At 43.0% G+C, this 17,882-nt stretch overlaps 2 protein-coding genes across 15 annotated transcripts in view; one reads left to right on the top strand and one right to left on the bottom strand.

Moving 5' to 3' along the window:
• The window catches only part of LOC126039586 (probable cation-transporting ATPase 13A4), a 51,964-nt gene extending 37,525 nt beyond the window's left edge, over positions 1-14,439 (bottom strand). For 9 of the 10 annotated variants that reach the window (XM_049802937.1, XM_049802930.1, XM_049802933.1 and 6 more), the window contains exons 1-4: positions 14,133-14,439; positions 10,887-11,191; positions 2,974-3,147; positions 316-453 (exon numbers count right to left, since the gene is read on the bottom strand). In XM_049802937.1, coding sequence (XP_049658894.1) covers positions 316-453; positions 2,974-3,147; positions 10,887-10,949 — 375 coding nt within the window. In that variant the 5' untranslated portion in view covers positions 10,950-11,191; positions 14,133-14,439. Of the gene's footprint in view, positions 1-315; positions 454-2,973; positions 3,148-10,886; positions 11,192-12,683; positions 12,742-14,132 lie in introns of those variants that run through there. The other variant, XM_049802931.1, reaches the window with a different exon arrangement.
• Positions 14,440-14,574: 135 nt separating this feature from the next.
• Positions 14,575-17,882, top strand: part of OPA1 (OPA1 mitochondrial dynamin like GTPase) — a 58,257-nt gene continuing 54,949 nt past the window's right edge. For all 5 annotated transcript variants that reach the window (XM_049802951.1, XM_049802947.1, XM_049802949.1 and 2 more), the window contains exon 1: positions 14,575-14,754. In XM_049802951.1, coding sequence (XP_049658908.1) covers positions 14,726-14,754 — 29 coding nt within the window. In that variant the 5' untranslated portion in view covers positions 14,575-14,725. The remainder of the gene's footprint in view (positions 14,755-17,882) is intronic.

The following is a 17,882-nucleotide window of genomic DNA, read 5'->3' as shown; positions in this document are numbered from 1 at the left end:
GGAATGAGTTTTTGATTTGGAACTCTGACTCTTCACTGCCAACCCCAGCGTCTTGAAGCTCTCCTACTTATAATGTAGGTCTTCTCTTAGGAGTAGTGAGGATTCATTTTTCATAACCCACCTTGGAATAAGAAAGGATTTTTACAGAGGTGACTGCAGTTCTCCAAAATCTCTAGCTTGTTTTTCTACAGCTCACTATGTTGACCAAGCTGCAAATTTCTTAGCTGGATATGTTTCACAGCTCACTTTCACTCCATGAAGTATGGCTGAGATTTGCTATCATCTCCCAGATGCTGCAGGGAATACTTTACTTACTTGCAAACTTGGCTTCATTATGGCTTTGCTGAAGACTGAGTCTTCCTCAGCAGTGGCTGGATAATCCAATCTACTTTTGATAAGTGCAGATACAGAGATCCATGTCACAGTCTTACGAGAATAAATTCGAAATTCATCCTAAATGAATATGAAAAAGAAGTGTCACAATCTCCCTCAAAATCAGACCAAACTCACTATCCCCTTGGAGTGAATGATTACGGTAGGCCTTTCTAGAGCACTGCTCCAGCTTTTTTAAAGAACTAACCAACTGGGGCCTCCCAGCATCTGTGACTGATAGATAAATGAGACGAATAGGAGCAGAACCATGGTCCTGTCAAAATGCAAGTACTGCAAATAATTCACTGGCTGCAGGTCTGGTGCTTGGCTGATAAGGATGGAATGTGAACACCCCGGTCATGATCTAGGACAGTAAACAGTGCAGAACAATCTGAGATGTGGTGACCATACTGTAAAGGGAAGATCAAAAGGAACATAGATCTGTACTGCAAAATGGATCTTTAGTGCCAATAATTTTCACAGTCATCCCTGTGTTAACACTTCATTGGAACAAGAGTGTAAGCACCATGCCTCCCTTATGGTACTTTAGACAAGCTTTTGCCACAAACTGAGTTCATGATCTTGCTATTTTTTACAAAATAAGTTCAACATTGGAACTGCATGATACCTAGTGTTGGTAGTCCAGTCTTACAGATTAGAGCAACTACTGTAATAAGTACCCTCATGTTAAGTTTCAGTCCTGAACACTGAACCACATGCATTAAAGCCAATTATGAGACTGAGACTGACTGATTTATCACACTCAGTGTGTGAGCAGTTTGGCAGGTGGAAAAAGCCGATTACCTCAGCCAGCTAGGTTCTGAAAGCACAGTTATTAAACTTCATTTGGAAATGACAACAGAAAAAAAAGATTCTGTACCAAACATGAGTCCTTTTGAATAATTTAAGGGTTCAAAAAAGAACTTAAATAATGTTTATATATCTTATTTATTTGTGCACTTTTCTTCTTAAACTGGTATTTCGAGTAGAATAACATTTATTTCTGATATTTATCTTTAATTTAAATTTCAGAATTAGTAGACATTGAGATGCAGATTGAGATGGGAAGCAGTGAATAACACAGGTGCTCATTATTTGAACTAAAGTGAGTCAAAATTCAACAACAAAAGTTAGTTAATAGGCTTTTATACTGCAATTGCAGAGACGATGATGATGACTTATGAATGAAGGTTTTACGTGAAGCAGAAGAGAATTCCAAGGATCAAGCTGATGGGATTACTTGTATTCTCATTAGCAGTAGCCATCACATTTGAGAACCGACATAACTAGAATGTAGGGAAAAAAACAAAACTGACATTTTAACACAAAGAACCACAAAGGATATCTGAAATTGCCCAGAGCATACTTTGAGAGAGCTTCCTGATAATAAGAACATACAATATGATTAAATTCTTGTTTAATTACATAAAGGATCATTTAAAAACTCATTTATTTGAAAAGTGCTTGGCATGGCAAATCCATTTAAAATGACACACAAGAATAGGTAATTAAAAATGCAAACTGAACTGAAGATTAGAAAGGGAGATTAAACTTAATATGCTTTTTCTAAAAAAAAAAACTATCCTCAGCCTATTAGGTTGCAGATTGTTTCAATATACAATATTCAATAGGCAGATCTGTGATTTTCAAAACCAAAGATTTTAACTGCATGCTGCTCTGCTCACTTAAGAAGGCAGCTCAAACACAGTGGTAGCAAGTGATCCATTTTGCAATTGCCATTGTTCAGCAATCTTTGAAGCAGAACAAATCAAACTTCTGGAAGTAAACCAACCCTGCCAGCTCTTGGAGTATTCAGGCTCAGCTGGGATTCAGAGTCAAGTCTCAGTTTGCTTCTTTTAGTGTTGCAGCAGCTTCCATGAAATGAAATCAGGGTTTGTGTACGTTGCAGTGCTTCAGTACACTCCTCAACAGATAGAAACCTATACTAGGAAACTACAAGCAAAACGTAACAGCCCTGAAAGTATTAAGTGCAGGATTGCGGGCTTACTGGACATGGGGAAGGGCTGATGGAAAATGGAAACATACAGCCAAGAAAACAAGCAGTGTAAGCTTGCCCTCTTCCTTATACTGATCCCTCATCATGCACTGTTGGACACTGCTAGGGACAGAACTAGACAAATCTTAGGTTTGGCCCACTAGCTAAATTTTGGCAGAGAGAGGCAGCTTCATGAGGACAACCAAGGGAAGGAAAAAGGATCTGCTGGACACTGCCAATCAAACAGATGCTTTAGACTCTGGAGAACAGATATGCAATGTAGAAAGGACATGGGTGGTGGAAGGGACGAGAAAGGACTGAGAGCAAGTATCACAGTCTTGAAACCACAGATATTACAGGTTTTTTCACCCCAATGTCTTTCAGCTTGTTGTCTGATCAGCTGTTACCCTCCATTCCAATCATCATCTTACATATAATTTGTGGAATACTTGAGAGTTCTTTAGATCAATGATGGTAGACATAAGATATTATTGCAGGAAATCAGCAATGTAAGAGATTTCAGTTAACTGGATTCCTTCCAATTAACTCATCTTCCAATTAACTACATACTAGGGACTAATTTAAAGATTAAAGTAGGCACGTACTGTTGTTCTAAGCAGAACAATGTCCGCTTCTTCCAAGCTGCAGCGGGTGCAGTTTGCCCACACATCCCACTCTGGCTTCCAGTAAAAGAGCAGCAGCAGAGTCCCACAGGACAAGATGTATCCAGCAATGCACAAGGCCTTTCTGCAGCCTTGAGTTTTGTAGCCAAAAATCTCCTGCACAGCAAAGACAAGGAAAAAATCATTACTGTTCTCTTAAAGAAACACCTGGAATATTACACTTTCCCATCATCCACTGTTATCCTGTAGGTACTGTGGAAAAACAAGCCATAAAATTTGTATTTGGCTTCTTTATGCGTCCTAAACATGACTAGAAAAAAATCTTGCATGTTCCAGAGAAGTTTTCATTCACTCTCACAAAATCTGGATTGCTGTAGTCTGATCAAACCTCTAAAATAGTTTTATGTAGTTGTGAAACTCAGCATGAGACACTCTTATGTGTCTGCATGAGTTGGAATGATATCAGAATATACAGACCCTAACTTTTAGGCCCCAAGTCAGGAACACAGATTTGTCTGGTCAGCTTTTTTAAGGTCCCTGGGTGACAGAGCTGAAGAACTTGAGTACATCTGCACTAGGGGATGTGGAGACCCACTGCAGCAGCTGAGACAGTGCCTGCTGCAGAATCAGAAGCATTACTGCTGTCCTGCCATAGCAGTGAGTCTGCATTAATGCACCTACACCTCAGAGACTCAGCTAGTGTCTCTGCATGGTGCTGAATGACAATGTGTGGCTGCACCAGCTGGAGCTGCTTTGCACAACTCAGCACAGACACAGCCTTTGAGGGCTGCTACCATCTTCTATCATAGCTCCAGTATGGTGATTTTGGACCTTGCCAACGTGCCATTGTCCTAACATCCCAAAATAATAATAACTGTTAGTAAGAACAATTAATGAACACTTGCAGAATGGTTTACATGTTCAGAGGGCCTAAGGAAGCTACTCACTGTAGCTCTGTAAGTAGGTATTATTATTCCATTTTTAAAGGCAGGGAAATAGTTACAGTGAGGCAAAGTGACTTGCCCAAAACTTCAAAGGGATGACTGTCAGCATTACAGTTTAAGAGCTGCCAGGTTTTGGTACCATGGCCAAATTCCCTCTCAGTAGTGCTAGCACGGACTTGGTAAAGGTGAAATGAAATGTATACAGTGAATTTATAAAGGAGACCCAGCCCTGATCTAAGATGGGAGATTGCACGGCTGCAATTACATGGGGCGACCAGGAGAATTTGCTAACATAAGGGTTGAGATTCCTCAATCTCCTTCTTCCTAGTATATCTGCAGCAATTGTGCAATCTGCTTCTGAAGATCAGATATCTGCAGCCACAGATATTGCAAGATCCATTCATAAGGTGAGAAGAAAAGGCAATGTAATTGGAAGGATGAGTAATGCATAATTCCTGGTTCTGTGCTGGTGTCTTTGCTTGTTACACGAAACGCAGGCCCTACCCAGTGGTTCCACACCGCCTCGGCCTACCTGCTCTATGTCATTCTCCAAAAGACAGACTCTATCTTCCTAGTTAATCTCCATGGGGTTTCTAAAGGAAAGAAAGGCGCAACTGTCTAAAGGAAAGAAAGGGACAACTGTGGGTAAACTACACAGGGAAGTGGCCTGCATTGCACAGGACCTTGTAATACCACCGTGCGATGCACACGCTCAGCATTTTCAAAGGTTTCTATAATCTCTGAGCAACCCAAGAGAATAAGGCAACCCTGCAGAAGACAGAAGGAAGCTCATGGAGGAGAGCAGTAGGTAAGGTTGCTAGAAGGTAGTTGGTGTGGCAGTCGTGCTATTAATATTCACATGCTCCTATAAACAGGTAAAAGGCTCTGCATTCACCTCTGTCTAGTTGTATCCTTAACAAAAAGTTTACAAAACTAGTGTCAGCACCAGGATACAGAATAGTACATAGAACTATGTGAACTTACCGTTCACAGCAATGGCTTACTAGCAAGATCCAGATGCTTGGATCCAGACTTTACAGCTTGTCAGCAAAGCAAAGGAACTCCCAAGGAGACAGAGATGCCTAAGGGAAGAACTGTTAAAAGAACGTGCCTTCAGACTTCCTCCATAAATGGCTGGACCTGGAATAACTGGAATAGTATTTTCAAATTGGGATGGGCATGAATATCAGGGTGGGGAAGAATGAGATTGCTGCCATGTGCATCTTGGTTCTGCCAGTGAATCACTCCTTTAATTTCCAGCTTTTGTGCCTTACACCCAAAGTCTGAGAAGTCAATAAGGCTGTAGGTAATGCAATTAAGAAGGGAGAGGGTGGGCATTCAGCATGTGATTGGCAGCCACTTGGGATCATCTTCTGTTGGCAGTGTTCTTCTCTTCTGAAATGCTGAATGATTCTCCAAGCCTGATATGACAACATAACCATAGAGCTAGGGCAGACTCTGTCTTCCTCTGCCTAGGAAACCATGCACCTATATATCAAAATATGTATCTGAATCCCCCTATGCCTGCATATGCTTCCATGCCTTTGTTTTCCAGAATAGTTTCCCCTCAAAAACCGGTTTGATTCCTTAGATCTCAAGACACTTCCCAAAACCAAGGATGCATCAGTATTCCTCATCTTGAAAACTAGGAGAGAAGAAAACAAGGAAAACAGCTCAGCTGGGGAAAAAAAGGCCATGCTCTTAAGACATCCACTATGCTGTCTGCTGGATCTTGCTGCTTCTCACAAGGGACTTTCCTCAGATAGACAGCTGTTCTCACCCAGGGCACATTCTGCCCTATGAACACAAGTGTTGTTTTAGGTTCATTGGTTTGTGTCTTGATGAATGTGACATTTCTGAATATAGGTGTTCAGGAGCTCTATGAGGAGTAAGCTGGGAAAGAATAAACATCAGCTGTTAACTGCTGTTTTGTATCTGGATGTCCATGCAGGAACCTAGAGCCAAAGACAGAGCGTTTCCCACGGCTGGAAAATGTCTGGAGCAGGTTACCTGGGCCACATCATTCAGAAGTAAAGCTAAGCAGGGAAATAGACTAAGCTCCAAACCTAACCTGTGCCAAAATTCCCTGGGCCAGAACCTTTCAATACTTAACTTCAGAATAAAATGTTCTGTTAGGTTGAGGTGTTTTTCCTGACCCTTTGCCTTCAGCTGGAAGGACTACAGAAATGAATGCTGCATTCATAAAAAAACATTTAGTACATAAATAACTCCCCATTGAAACAGAAACAGTGTTAGTACAAGTACTTCTCACTTGTCAAACAAGTCAACAGTGGAATTCTTTAGAATTCTCAAAACCATTATCTTCTCAAAAAAAAGGTGAATATTAGACCTGCAACAGAGGTATCTACAATGTGCATGAAGAAGGGGGAAACAGGCACACACATGATGCAGATTCCTCAGCAGGTTTATCTAGCCACATGGATGCCTTACAGTAATTATGGTTTGGAAATTCTTCAAGCTTACTCAGGAGTCACTAGGCCTATACTACAAAGATCTCCAAGCAAATGCAAGTCCACTACAGCAAACAATATTTCCAGGGCTGGCAGAAATCCTGGTGTTGGTGTCACCAGTAAGAACATGTCTGTCAGGTTGGTTTTACGTCGTTAAGGAAAAGAGAATAACTTTTGCTGGGTTGTATTTCATTACACAAAGAGGCTGTGCTGATGGAGACATGCCTCTTTTGAAGATAGGTCTGATGAATACAGATTTGCACCTTCTACTGTATGAGCAGATTTTTAGGGCTCAGTGTGTGCATTTGGCATATATAACATTACACAGCCAAATAACCTGGGGTCTTGAGGGCACCAGACTAAGAGATGGTGGAAAACAAAGCTAAGATTAGCTATCTGTAAGACTCCAAAGGTCTTCTCCAGGACGTAGCACTGTCTACAAAAGAGGCTGGTATGCAGGGCTCATCTCATCTCTGTATAATAATTTTTAATAAATTGTACTGTATTGTAAAACTTTGTTTCCTCATCTGTTAAGATCCCCTTTCTCTTGAGACTCCCAACAGTCAGAAGAGTGACTAAAACAAAATGGTTTAACTTGTCAGTGAAGGGTCTAGGGAGGGGCCATGGATTATTGGACAGAAAAACCTGCCAGACCTGCTCAGTTGGCAGAAAATGTGCTTATTCCAAGAAAGGTTCTTAGCTGCTTTTACAATCATACAAAGCCAGCACTCAAAGGCTTATCGCTCTAGTGTCCAGCAAGTCTTTGCTACTTATGTTTAAAAGAAAAGTTGCCTGTAACTGCCAGGTCATCTGCACAGCAGAATTTAAAGGCAAAAGTCAAACAAGTTCAGGCACCCTTTTCTTTGGTGAAAACAAGGCCTGTAGCTACCAGCAAGGAGCCTGAACAGTGGCTGTGAACTATCATATTTCTGGCAACCCAATCACCAAGTACCCTATTTGAACAACCTGTTGCTATAACAACAGATAATAGGATTAGACTTGAAAGACTGTTAAGATTCACAAGGAATTTAATAACTGAATCTCATTCTTACCAACCAGAACCTGTTTCATCAGAGGTTTGTTTCTGTTCCTTCTGAAGCCAGCAGCAACTATCGTTCCATTAAGAACAAGGTTGTGCCTTTCAGATTCTATCTTAATTTTAAGAGTTAAATTTTTCATACTCAAAGTATATAAAATTCCTGGATCGGCTTCCCTTCAGAATTTTGGCATTCCAAAGGAGACATACAGCTGCCAATATGCAGCAGCAAACTGGGGTTCACCAGCTGACTGACTAATTGTCCCATTCCTTCAGATATAAGCAACTGGGGAACACACGCTTAAGACAGGCTTCTGGCAAATCCTTCCTGAAGCAGCAGCCTGTCAAAGTCTATCACAATCTTTTGCACTGCAAGACTTATGCTTTGCACTTTAGGGTTTGTGCAAAGTGAATGATTAGTCCCAAGCTGTACAGAGAGGAGCATCAAATTGGCAGAGGTCATAAAGCTGTGGTTTTCCTCCCTCTTCCTGTTCCACAACAATTACTTCTCAAAAACACCTTCAAGCAGATCTTTTTGAAGGGAAGGGGAAAAAAAAGCAAGCTAATTCCTAAAATAAATGCCTTCCTATTACCATACCTATAACCCCTCTTTGAGGCACGCTGCTGTGTTCAGAGTGCTCCACACTACTGAGATCTTTCCAGTACTACAAATGGTTATGAAGAGAGAGAGAGATTATCTCATGCTCTGAATATACATTGCTAAGTTTTAGCTGGTTACCAGGAGAGTGAACTCTCATTCAAGCAAATGTGCTCCAGCCACGTAAAGTAATCCCAAAGATGTACACAAGGATAGACAGGGTAGATTTCCTAAGTCGGCGTGATTATTCTTAAATACAGGACTATCTAGTATCTCAGCTGTACCAAGAAATGGCAACACTGAAGAAAACTTAGAAGTATTTCTTCTCATTAAAGCTTCCCAACTTTCCTCAGCAAAAAGGACAGCTAGTTCAACACAGGAAAGCATTGCATGTCCAGAGTCCAAATGAACTACTTGCATGCTTTCAAAATTACTTGAAGTATTTCACTCTGGAAGAACTGGCACCTGCACAATGTCAGCTGTAACATTATTACACCAAGTGATATGATCTTGTTTGAGGAGTCAAGAACTGCTTGTTAATAATTTGGTTCAGGTGGATTAAACTGACGGTTAACAATAATGTCAAAAATATTTTTCATGGCTTAGAATTTTAAAAAAATGTTGCAGGGTCACGGAGTCACACATTATGTGCCAGTGCCACTTGCTGTAGCTGCCAATAATTTAAAATACATGATTTTGACAAAGAAAGAATGTCTGCACATAATTGCCTTTTACCCCATTTACTCTCCTTCTCTCCTCTGCTTAAACATATCCTTGCCTCTTTCTTCACAACTTCTCTCACCTACATATTACTTTTTCTTTCACACAAATACACACACTAGCTGTTCTCTCTTTCTACACACGTCAGTTTTTTTCTCATCCTCTTACAGCACCTCAGACACCCTCACAGATATCTTCCTCTCTCTCATACTCCCAACTTTTTTTTCTCTCTCACACATATGTAACAAAAACACATACATACCTGCCAAATCTAGCACAATTTGGCTATGGTTTTAATTGCACCTGCTACTCATCTGCTTTATCAATCTTTTCTGTGATTTTCATTTGGGAATCCCAGGTGAATGAGCACTGCTCATGCTCACTGCAGGCTTGGAGAGCATAGCAACTGCCAGACACCTTGGATTTACAGCGCAAATTGACTCAACACTGTGCACACACACCATGTGCATGGAAAACCTCATATTCACAGTGCAGATCCTTGAGGCACTGGACTCAAAGCACATGTGCTCAGTATGATAATGATAAGAAACTGGGACAGCCGGCTCCATGCAAGCACAAGTTGGGTGTCCCAGTAGCGCACAGCTGGAATTGGACACACAGGGTACAATAGTGTGGCTCTACACAGCACCAGACAGTCCGCTTAAACCTAATTAGCTCAGGCTCAATTCTGGTGTTGCTAGTGACAGTGCCAGTAGTGGGAAGAGAATGACAGGGTGTTTATGGTCCTAGAAGGACAGGGGCAGGGTGGAGCACAAACACTAAACCACCAGCTGTTTGGAGCTGGGGAGCAGTGGCACATCAGCACCAGGGCTAGAGCCAGGAGCGGGGTGCTGCGAGCAGGTTTACTGATTCAGCGGCAGAGCCAGTTGGGTTCTGCATTGCACAGAGCTAATTAGTCCCCACCCTCAGAGCCAGTGCCTTTGCGCTTCCTGCAGTGGTCAGTTCATGCTGCTGGATGAATCTGTACTGCATTCTCTAGCACATCCCAGATTACCAAGGTTTGCACTATGCAAAATATGACACCTCTCCTTCCCTGGATGGCACAGAGCTGACTGAAAATCTACATTTGTATCTAGGGATAACAAGTGTCCATGTTTTTTCCATGACATGGTCTCTTTCTCACTAAAACAGAGTTCTCATTGAGTAGATTTCAAAGATTTCTCCAGGATTTCTGGAAGTGAACAGTCATGTCAGGTTGTAATTGACTGTGTTTCACTAGCTTTCTGGGGCTGTTGTACACCCAGAAATCCTACACACGCTCATAGCAGAGCTATAGTGGCTCTGCAGCACAGGAATTTTTGAGAAGCACTGCATTTATCAGACATGCATGAGAATGGTTGCTGTACAGCTGCATCATGGGTCTGACATCTCCAGCAGAACCTGTTAGACGGACAGAATGCATATGTGACAAATAGCTGATCCATAACACACCATAATGCCAAAGCAGCTAAGAAGCACTTAATTTACCACAATTGTGCACTGAGCCTACTATTTAAGAGACGCACCATGCAGTAGATCAGATATTTTTTGTAAACATAGGACTTATTTCCACATGTTACAGAATGCATGTAAACATATTTCTCCCTGGGAAACTCTGGAAAGAAATACGGTAGTTCCCTATTTAGAAATCCAGCTTTATACAGGCGCTCAGGCTGGAATAGTGTTGCCAATTCAACAGACTGCATTTGCTAATAATTTATGCTAAATTAACACATGTGTTTTTATGTTTCAGAGAAAGCCAAGGTTCCCAGTCCTAATCTAACTGGAGCTGACCCTCGAGATTCAGCTGTCAAATGGTTAGGAACACTGCTCCGGCCCATCCCTCAAGCTCATATAAGACCACCTCCACTTAAATTTATAATGCCATATCAATAATCTGTTGAGCCATCCTCCTGCTGGAGGGGATAACCAATTAAACCCAGTGGACATGTACAACTGTATTTTCTTTCTGCTAAAAGAAATTATATCCCTTTCTAACTCTATGTTTCTGCTATGGGAACACCCCCACCACCCATAACTAAAATACAGACTGTAGCATTTTATTACAGAACATGTGCCATCTGCTGCTTCAAGTTGAGAAAGACCTAGACAGAGATATGACTTACCATCTCATTCTCTTCTCCCTGGTTAAGCTGTGCATAATGGTTCTTGGCAGGATTTTCCCCCATGAAACGACCCTCTGGAGACTTTCTAGAGCACCCTCAGGACACGTCTTCAGCGTTGTGCGCTTGAACTTCCACATTGAGGAAGTGTTCTAAGTACACACCTTCCTTATAACTCTGCTGATGTTTGAAGAATGGAGCTCCTCCCTCTCTGTGGGGTTAGCAGGTAACATTCATCCCTCCTCCCTTCATTCTGTTGTTGGGAGTTTTGTGACTGCAAGGGTACATGCAAAATTCACTCAAAGACACTGCAAGAAAGAAAAAGTTAGATCTTAACAGCTGTTTGCCACAATATGACTGTGGGGCATAACTGATAGGTGCAAGCAAGTGCTGTTGGCATGCAATTTTCAGGGGAGGGCAAGAGGGGAATATTTTTCTTCGAGAGATTATGGAATCGCTGGAGACCAGGAGTGTGTCCAAATGAGAAGGAAAATAAGCATTGCTGTTGTTAACACTCTTAGCAACCAGCCTGAACTAAGTGTCCAGCTGTGTTCCCCACATATGCCTTGGAGAAAAATTCAAGCTCTGGCATTGCAAACAGAGGCCCCAGTTTGTGCCTGTGGATATATGCACTGCATGTGTGTTAGGATCCAGCCTTGTACCATGTGTAACCAGTATTTTTATTCATTGTTAAGAATATCATCACAGAATGTCTTCTGACCTCACCATATAGCTTTGGAAAACACCACTGAGGTTATTTACTCACTGTTAGGGGAAACTAGAGTTCCCCACTGATGTCAGTGAGCTGGATACAAATGTCCCTGACCTCCAAATCAGAGCCAAAAGGAAGCTGGCAGAAAAAGAGCACTGAGGGTTTTATCACCTCCTTTTTTTGCTAGTCAGGCTGCATTTGTTTATTAGTCTTGTGATTCATTCTCATTATTATTTCCTTGTCCTTTACTACTTTTTAAGAAGCTACACACCAAATATTTCAGGAATGAGGTCAGGAAAGGCAAAACCTGTTCTTCCAGCAAATATGTTAAGGAAACTAAAATATTAGTTCTGGGGTGACTGAAACAGATCAAGAAGTGCCAAGTTAGTTCCTTTCCATTAGCATTTTACTTCCATGTGACATGGACTTTTACAAGTCCCAGACACCTCAAGCATCAGGAAAGACCACTGCCTATCCTGCAGTAGGCAGGCTCATAGAAACTGAAATGGGAGAAATGAAGGGAAGAAAGAAGAGAAAATGAGGGAGCTAGATCAATTAATACAATAAAAGTTGTCCATTGCTAATAATGTGAGCCAGGCACAGACCTGCAAACCAGATTTGCATGTATGCACAGCACAGGGACAGATATGTTTGTAAAATGCTGGTGACAAGCAGTCTGCATTGGAGTGAAGTTGTTTGGTCTTGACACCTAGCACGCTTTCAGAAGGAAGCCAGACCAGAGGCTGGACAGAAAAGGCTGTAACTGTACTAAGCTGTGTTAAGGGTGATCTGTTGTGACAAGATCAGGGGCAAACAAGGTGCTCTCCATACCTCAGCTTCAGTGTTACCCCTTCCTTCCACCAACTGCCACTCTGAGGCTAGCTTTGAGCCTCTAAACTTTTCTTTTTTTTTTTTCTTCTGAAAGCCAGCAACAGGAACTCCAGTTATTACATGATGATCACAATTTTCAATTAAAAATTAAAAAGAAAGAATGCAATAAAGTCAATTTCTGATAAACCCAATTATACAGGAAAACAGAGCACTGCTATCTAGAAGCTATAGAAGACAGGAAACAACTGCACAGATACCTTTTCCAAGGCAGGCTGATGATTCTGGGAAATGACTCATTATTTTGGGAGGTGCCAGGGGTGGAAAACAGGAGTGCTACACATGCTTTTTCTGCCTGGTCAGCTTTTGCTGCTTCCCCAGATGTCAGCCTTGCTCTTTCTAGTGTCTATAGAAGACTAGGGTGCAGTAGGAGTCCTTGGCTGCCCTTTCACAGAGAAGAGAGATGAGCTGCATTGCAGAGTATCCCACCAAACCTGGGTCTCCAGGGAAGAATCAAGGCTCATCCAATCTATTCACTACTTGTAGGCTTAATCCAGCTGCTATTGACAATTTCTGTTCCTACAGAACACCCTTATTAGGGAGGTTTATATCTTCACAACTGAAAACAAATCAAAACCAGATTAAAGGTGTAAAATATTTCCACAGTTCGGCAACCTGTCATAATATTCCAGCAAAATCTGTTAATCCTGAACCAATGCGGATGGTGGAATTTGTTAATTTTCTTAAGCAGGTTCACTTTCTCCTGGAGAAAACACCTGTAAAGCATGATGAATTGGAACCTCTAGTTATATGTTGCCCTCTACCGTTCAAAGTAAGAATTACATATTAGTTTATAAAGTTACTTGTATGTCCTATGGAGTATCATAATTTTATTATTAAATCGAAATTTGCTTAAAACCCCAGCTATAAATCACAAAAATGTCTGGTCAAGTTAAAATACAAAGCAAAGGTAAGATTTAAAATATACTCCCTTAAATTTATAAAGATAAATCTAAAAGCAAGCATGCAAGAGACAAAAAACATGTGCCTCACCTTGTCTCTGCAAGTTTTATCTCAGTCCTGAAAATGCATGTATGTATTATGTCATCCTTGTGCAACTTACTTTGCTCTGAAAAATCCCGCTGCATAAACAGAAGCCTGGCCTATAAAACACCCCAAATCTCTTTTTCTGTTTAGCTCAGCACGTGATATCCAGTTCTGGGCATATTACATAAAGGAAGCTGTGAACCAACTGGTCACATTCCACAGGACAGCACAGGGAAGAATGAATGACTAAGGAGTCAGAAAACACAGAAGAGGGACTTAGGGTTGTTTAATCTAAAGAAAAGCAGACTGGGAGGAGTCATGACAACAGTTTTCAAACACGTAAACGGAGAAAAGAATATTCTCCATGTCCACTGTGGATAGAGTTAACTTGCTGCAAGAAAGATTCAAATCAGGAACGAGGGGAAACTTCCTATTAATGTTAGCAAGCACTGGCATTTCCAGGTGAACACTCCGACACCTGTGGTCTCTACGGACAGGCGGGGCATGCTTCTCTCAGAAACGAGGTAACTAGAGACAATCCTGTCTGAGGGCAGTTGGACAGATCTGCTGAACTCTCCTGGTTCCTCCTCTGCCTCCTGCTCCCGTGTGGTTCCGTCGGCACCCCCCACCCCCCAAACTCTGAAAAGCCCATTTGGACACACCTTGTGTTTTCCACCTTTCAAGGCAGCGCTGCCACCCATTTCACGCACTTCTTCAGCGCGACAACAGCTGGGAATCTTATTCAAGCGGTGCGGAAGACCCTGGTACCACCACAGGCTTCCATCCGGGGCTGGGCCTCACCACACTCTCCGGCCCTGACCCGCCGGGCCAGGCCCCGGAGGCGAGCCCAGGCCGCCCGGGGGGTGCCCCGGGGCATAGGGGCTAGGCACTGAGGCCTGGCCCTGCCGTCGCTGGGGTGTGAGGGGAAACACACGGCTCGGCTGTGGAGGAGCCATAGTCCCCCTCCCGCCTCTCCGCTCCTCCTGGCCGGGCAAACCCCCAGCGGTCCTCCCTTCAAAGCCCTCCCTCCCTCCCCCGCCGCCGCGTCCGGAACCTTTGCGCGGGGAGGCGCGGTTTTCAGCCGGGCCTGCCGGCCACGGACCGCGGTGTCCGGAAGCGGCGGCAGCCCTGTCAGCCCGGGGCCGCGGCAGATCCACCTGCCCTTGCCCGCGGCTAGCCCGGCGCGCCAGGCGCGGGAGCCCCGGCCAGCGGCCGCGGTGCGTCCGGCTCCTCCGGGCCCCTCTCGGCCGCTAGGATGTGGCGGACGCGGGCGGCGGCGGCTTGGTGAGCGGGGTGGGCCGTGGCAGGGGTCAGGGCGGGCGCGGCGGGCCGCCGGCGGGCCTGGCCGCTGGGGCGCGGCGGCTGTGCGGAGCGAGCGGCCGCCAGAGCCGCGACCTCCTCCCGCCTCTTCCGACCTGGGGGCCTCTGCCCCGGGCGCGGCGTCGGTGGTAACGCTCGTTCCGGTAGAGTAGGCCCTGGGCATCCGTGGGGACGGGGCTGCCCGGGGGGAGAGGCCGGAGCAGCACGGTGGGGCGGGGTGCAGGGTGGGGGAGCGGGGGTGCGAATGGCGCAGGGGTGAGCCTGAGGCCTGCTGGGGTGGGGCTGTTGCTCCCAGGTGGGGAAACTCCCCCTCCTTCAGCTCCCCTGGGACGTGGGGCTGCGATGTGGAAGGGAGCTGCGTCTCCTGGGGACTCCGAGGGAGTCCGGGCCACCTTGGTGTCCAGATGTTGGCTCTCCCCAGCAGCTACCCTACGTTTCTCTTGTTTTTCACCATTCTACGCAATTCCAGATGGGAGCAGTTAAAATGAATGGCCAGTAATGTCACAGTGTTACTTGGCAGATTTGGGAGCAGTAGTAGCAAAATAAGTGTGGTCTAGTGCTGAATGAAAAAGAAAATGCCACAGTGCTTTTTGTTGAAAGACTGCTTTACAGTTGTAGCTGTTAAGAGTGTAAATAATGTGTCTTTACAGAAAACTTGTTCCAGCTGAGGTGGGGGTTTTTTGAACTCTTAAACTGGAGCAATATGTGTAAAATGTTAGGTATGACTTCCAGGTGGAGTGCTTGACTATCAACAGTAACGGGCCACTCTTTCTTGTTTTACAAGGTGTCTATAATCTCAGTGCAATGCAAGAGTAGTCAAGTTGCAGGCCTGTAATCAGGCAAATTCTAATGGCGGAGCTACTCGTGTCTGAAAGGCTAATTTTTGTTATTGTTGTCAAAAACGGCTTTCCAGAGGCTTTAAATTTGGAACTCCTGAAATATTTCATTTAATGGCATTATTTTGGCTCCCTTTTCAGTCTAACTGCATTTTTTAGTGAAGATCTTGAGGTGATTGATTCTTTTTGTCAGTATTCATCAGGAGTTTTTAGCAGTGGAAGGAGAGAAGAAAGGAGAAAATTGAAGTTTTGGTAGAATCATAGAATGGTTTGGGTTGGAAGGGACCATAAAGATCACCTAGTTCCAACCCCCTGCCATGGGCAGGGACACCTTCCACCAGAGCAGGCTGCTCAAAGCCCCATCCAACCCGGCCTTGAACACTTCCAGGGATGGGGCATCCACAGCCTCTCTGGGCAACCTCTTCCAGTGCCTCACCACCCTCACAGTAAAGAACTTATTCCTTACATCTAATCTAAATCTACCCCCTTTCAGTTTAAAGCCATGACTCCTTGTCCTACCACTACATGCCTTTGTAAGAAGTTCCTCTCCAGCTTTCTTGTAGGCCCCCTTTAGGTACTGGAGGCTGCTATAAGCTGTCCCCAGAGCCTTCTCTTCTCCAGACTGAGCAACACCAACTCTCTCAGCCTGTCTTCATAGGAGAGGTGCTCCAGCCCTCTGATCATCTTTGTGGCCCTCCTCTCAACAATGATGGAGTAGTGGGTTTTTTAACGAATTAAAGATTTTATATATATAAAATTAAAGCAGGTAGGGTTTGAAATGCTTGATAGCACTCAGAAGGCGATTGTTGATCAAGTTTTTGCCATAACAATTTGTGGTGGAACTCGATTTTTCCTTCAGTTTAAACATACAGCACGAAAGCTGTAAAACACAGTGTATTTTAAAAGAACAATCACTGATAATATTACAAAATGCCTTTAACCTAGGTGAAGACTAATAATGAGAAGTGGCTGCCATAGTATATACTACCACTTTGCCTCTCCTGAAAATATTAAATATCTGTGTAATGGTAGTGACTGCAAAACAAGAAATAATGGCCCAGTCATCAGCTTGCTTTGTACAGGCTTATCACACCCTGATTTAAAAAAACTGCCTTCAAAAGCAGGAGATAAAACATTTATAGTGTGGAGGCACTTTCATTTTTTATTGTTATGTAGCCACTTTTGTATTGATACTATCTGTGGTTAATTTCTGACCCTCTTGTAATTCCATGTCAAAGAGGAAAAACTTGTTACTACTTTTGGGATTATTCTGCTTATGCTTATTATCTTCTTTCTAGATACTAAGTTTGTTATTGCAAAGGCACAGCCTTCTAGATAGTTTAGTATAGCAGCAAGATGATACCCTTCAAAATCATAGTGACTTTTATGAACGAGGACTTTTATAAGAGTCAGTGGAGTTTCCTTTTTTTGAGCTTTCCGTTACAATAAAGGAAATTTCTAAACATAGATCATCAGGAGAATTAGTCTTTTAAGAGAGGAAAATGTTTCAACTTACATAATTCTGATTCTTAACTTATCTTCCAAAAGCTCAATTTCTAAAAGTCCAAAGTGCCTTTATAAAAAAGTCTTCCACTTGTTTGGTCATTAAGAATATGCCTGTCGTAGACAATGTCACCCCTCAAAGCAAAGAACTGTATAGATTATAGAGCATGTTATTAGAAAATGCTGTTATATTTTCTATTTCATATGATTCACTCTCTTTAAGATCTGTTAATTTTAAATGATTTAAGATTACGGGAGGAATAATTTGCCTTCTGGTGTGAAGCACTTTCTTCTTTCGTGTTTGTCCCCTTTGTAAGTAGTAAATGCCCTTGATAATATTGAAAATACTGAAAATAACCAAACATTAATTTCAAGAACTGTAACTTCACTCATATTTTGCATCAGGTAATGATTTAATATTAACCATTCTGATATGGTGAGGCTAAAAAGTTACAGAAGAAATTGCTTTTTCCAGAGCAGTTGTCTTTTCCCTAAACTAACAAAGCTACCTCAAAATGTTGAAGCATGCAGATAATGTAACTGAAAATATACAAGGAGCTTTATTCCACGGTATGCGTTTAACGTAGGCAGCATTGATAAGGTTCCTGTGTTTTAACACGTGCTTTTCATGCCTGAGCTCTTTCATCTTTCAGACTGAAATTTTCCCTGTTGCATAAATCTGAATTACTTTATTAAAGTCTTTAACAAACATGGTGCAGCCATCTCCAGAAGTAATCTTGTCTATGCATGACC

The sequence above is a fragment of the Accipiter gentilis genome, chromosome 6 (assembly GCF_929443795.1).
Source record: "Accipiter gentilis chromosome 6, bAccGen1.1, whole genome shotgun sequence".
Taxonomy (NCBI): Eukaryota; Metazoa; Chordata; class Aves; order Accipitriformes; family Accipitridae; genus Astur; species Astur gentilis.
The sequence above is the reverse complement of the archived record's forward strand: the minus strand, read 5'-3'. Positions and strand labels throughout refer to the sequence as shown.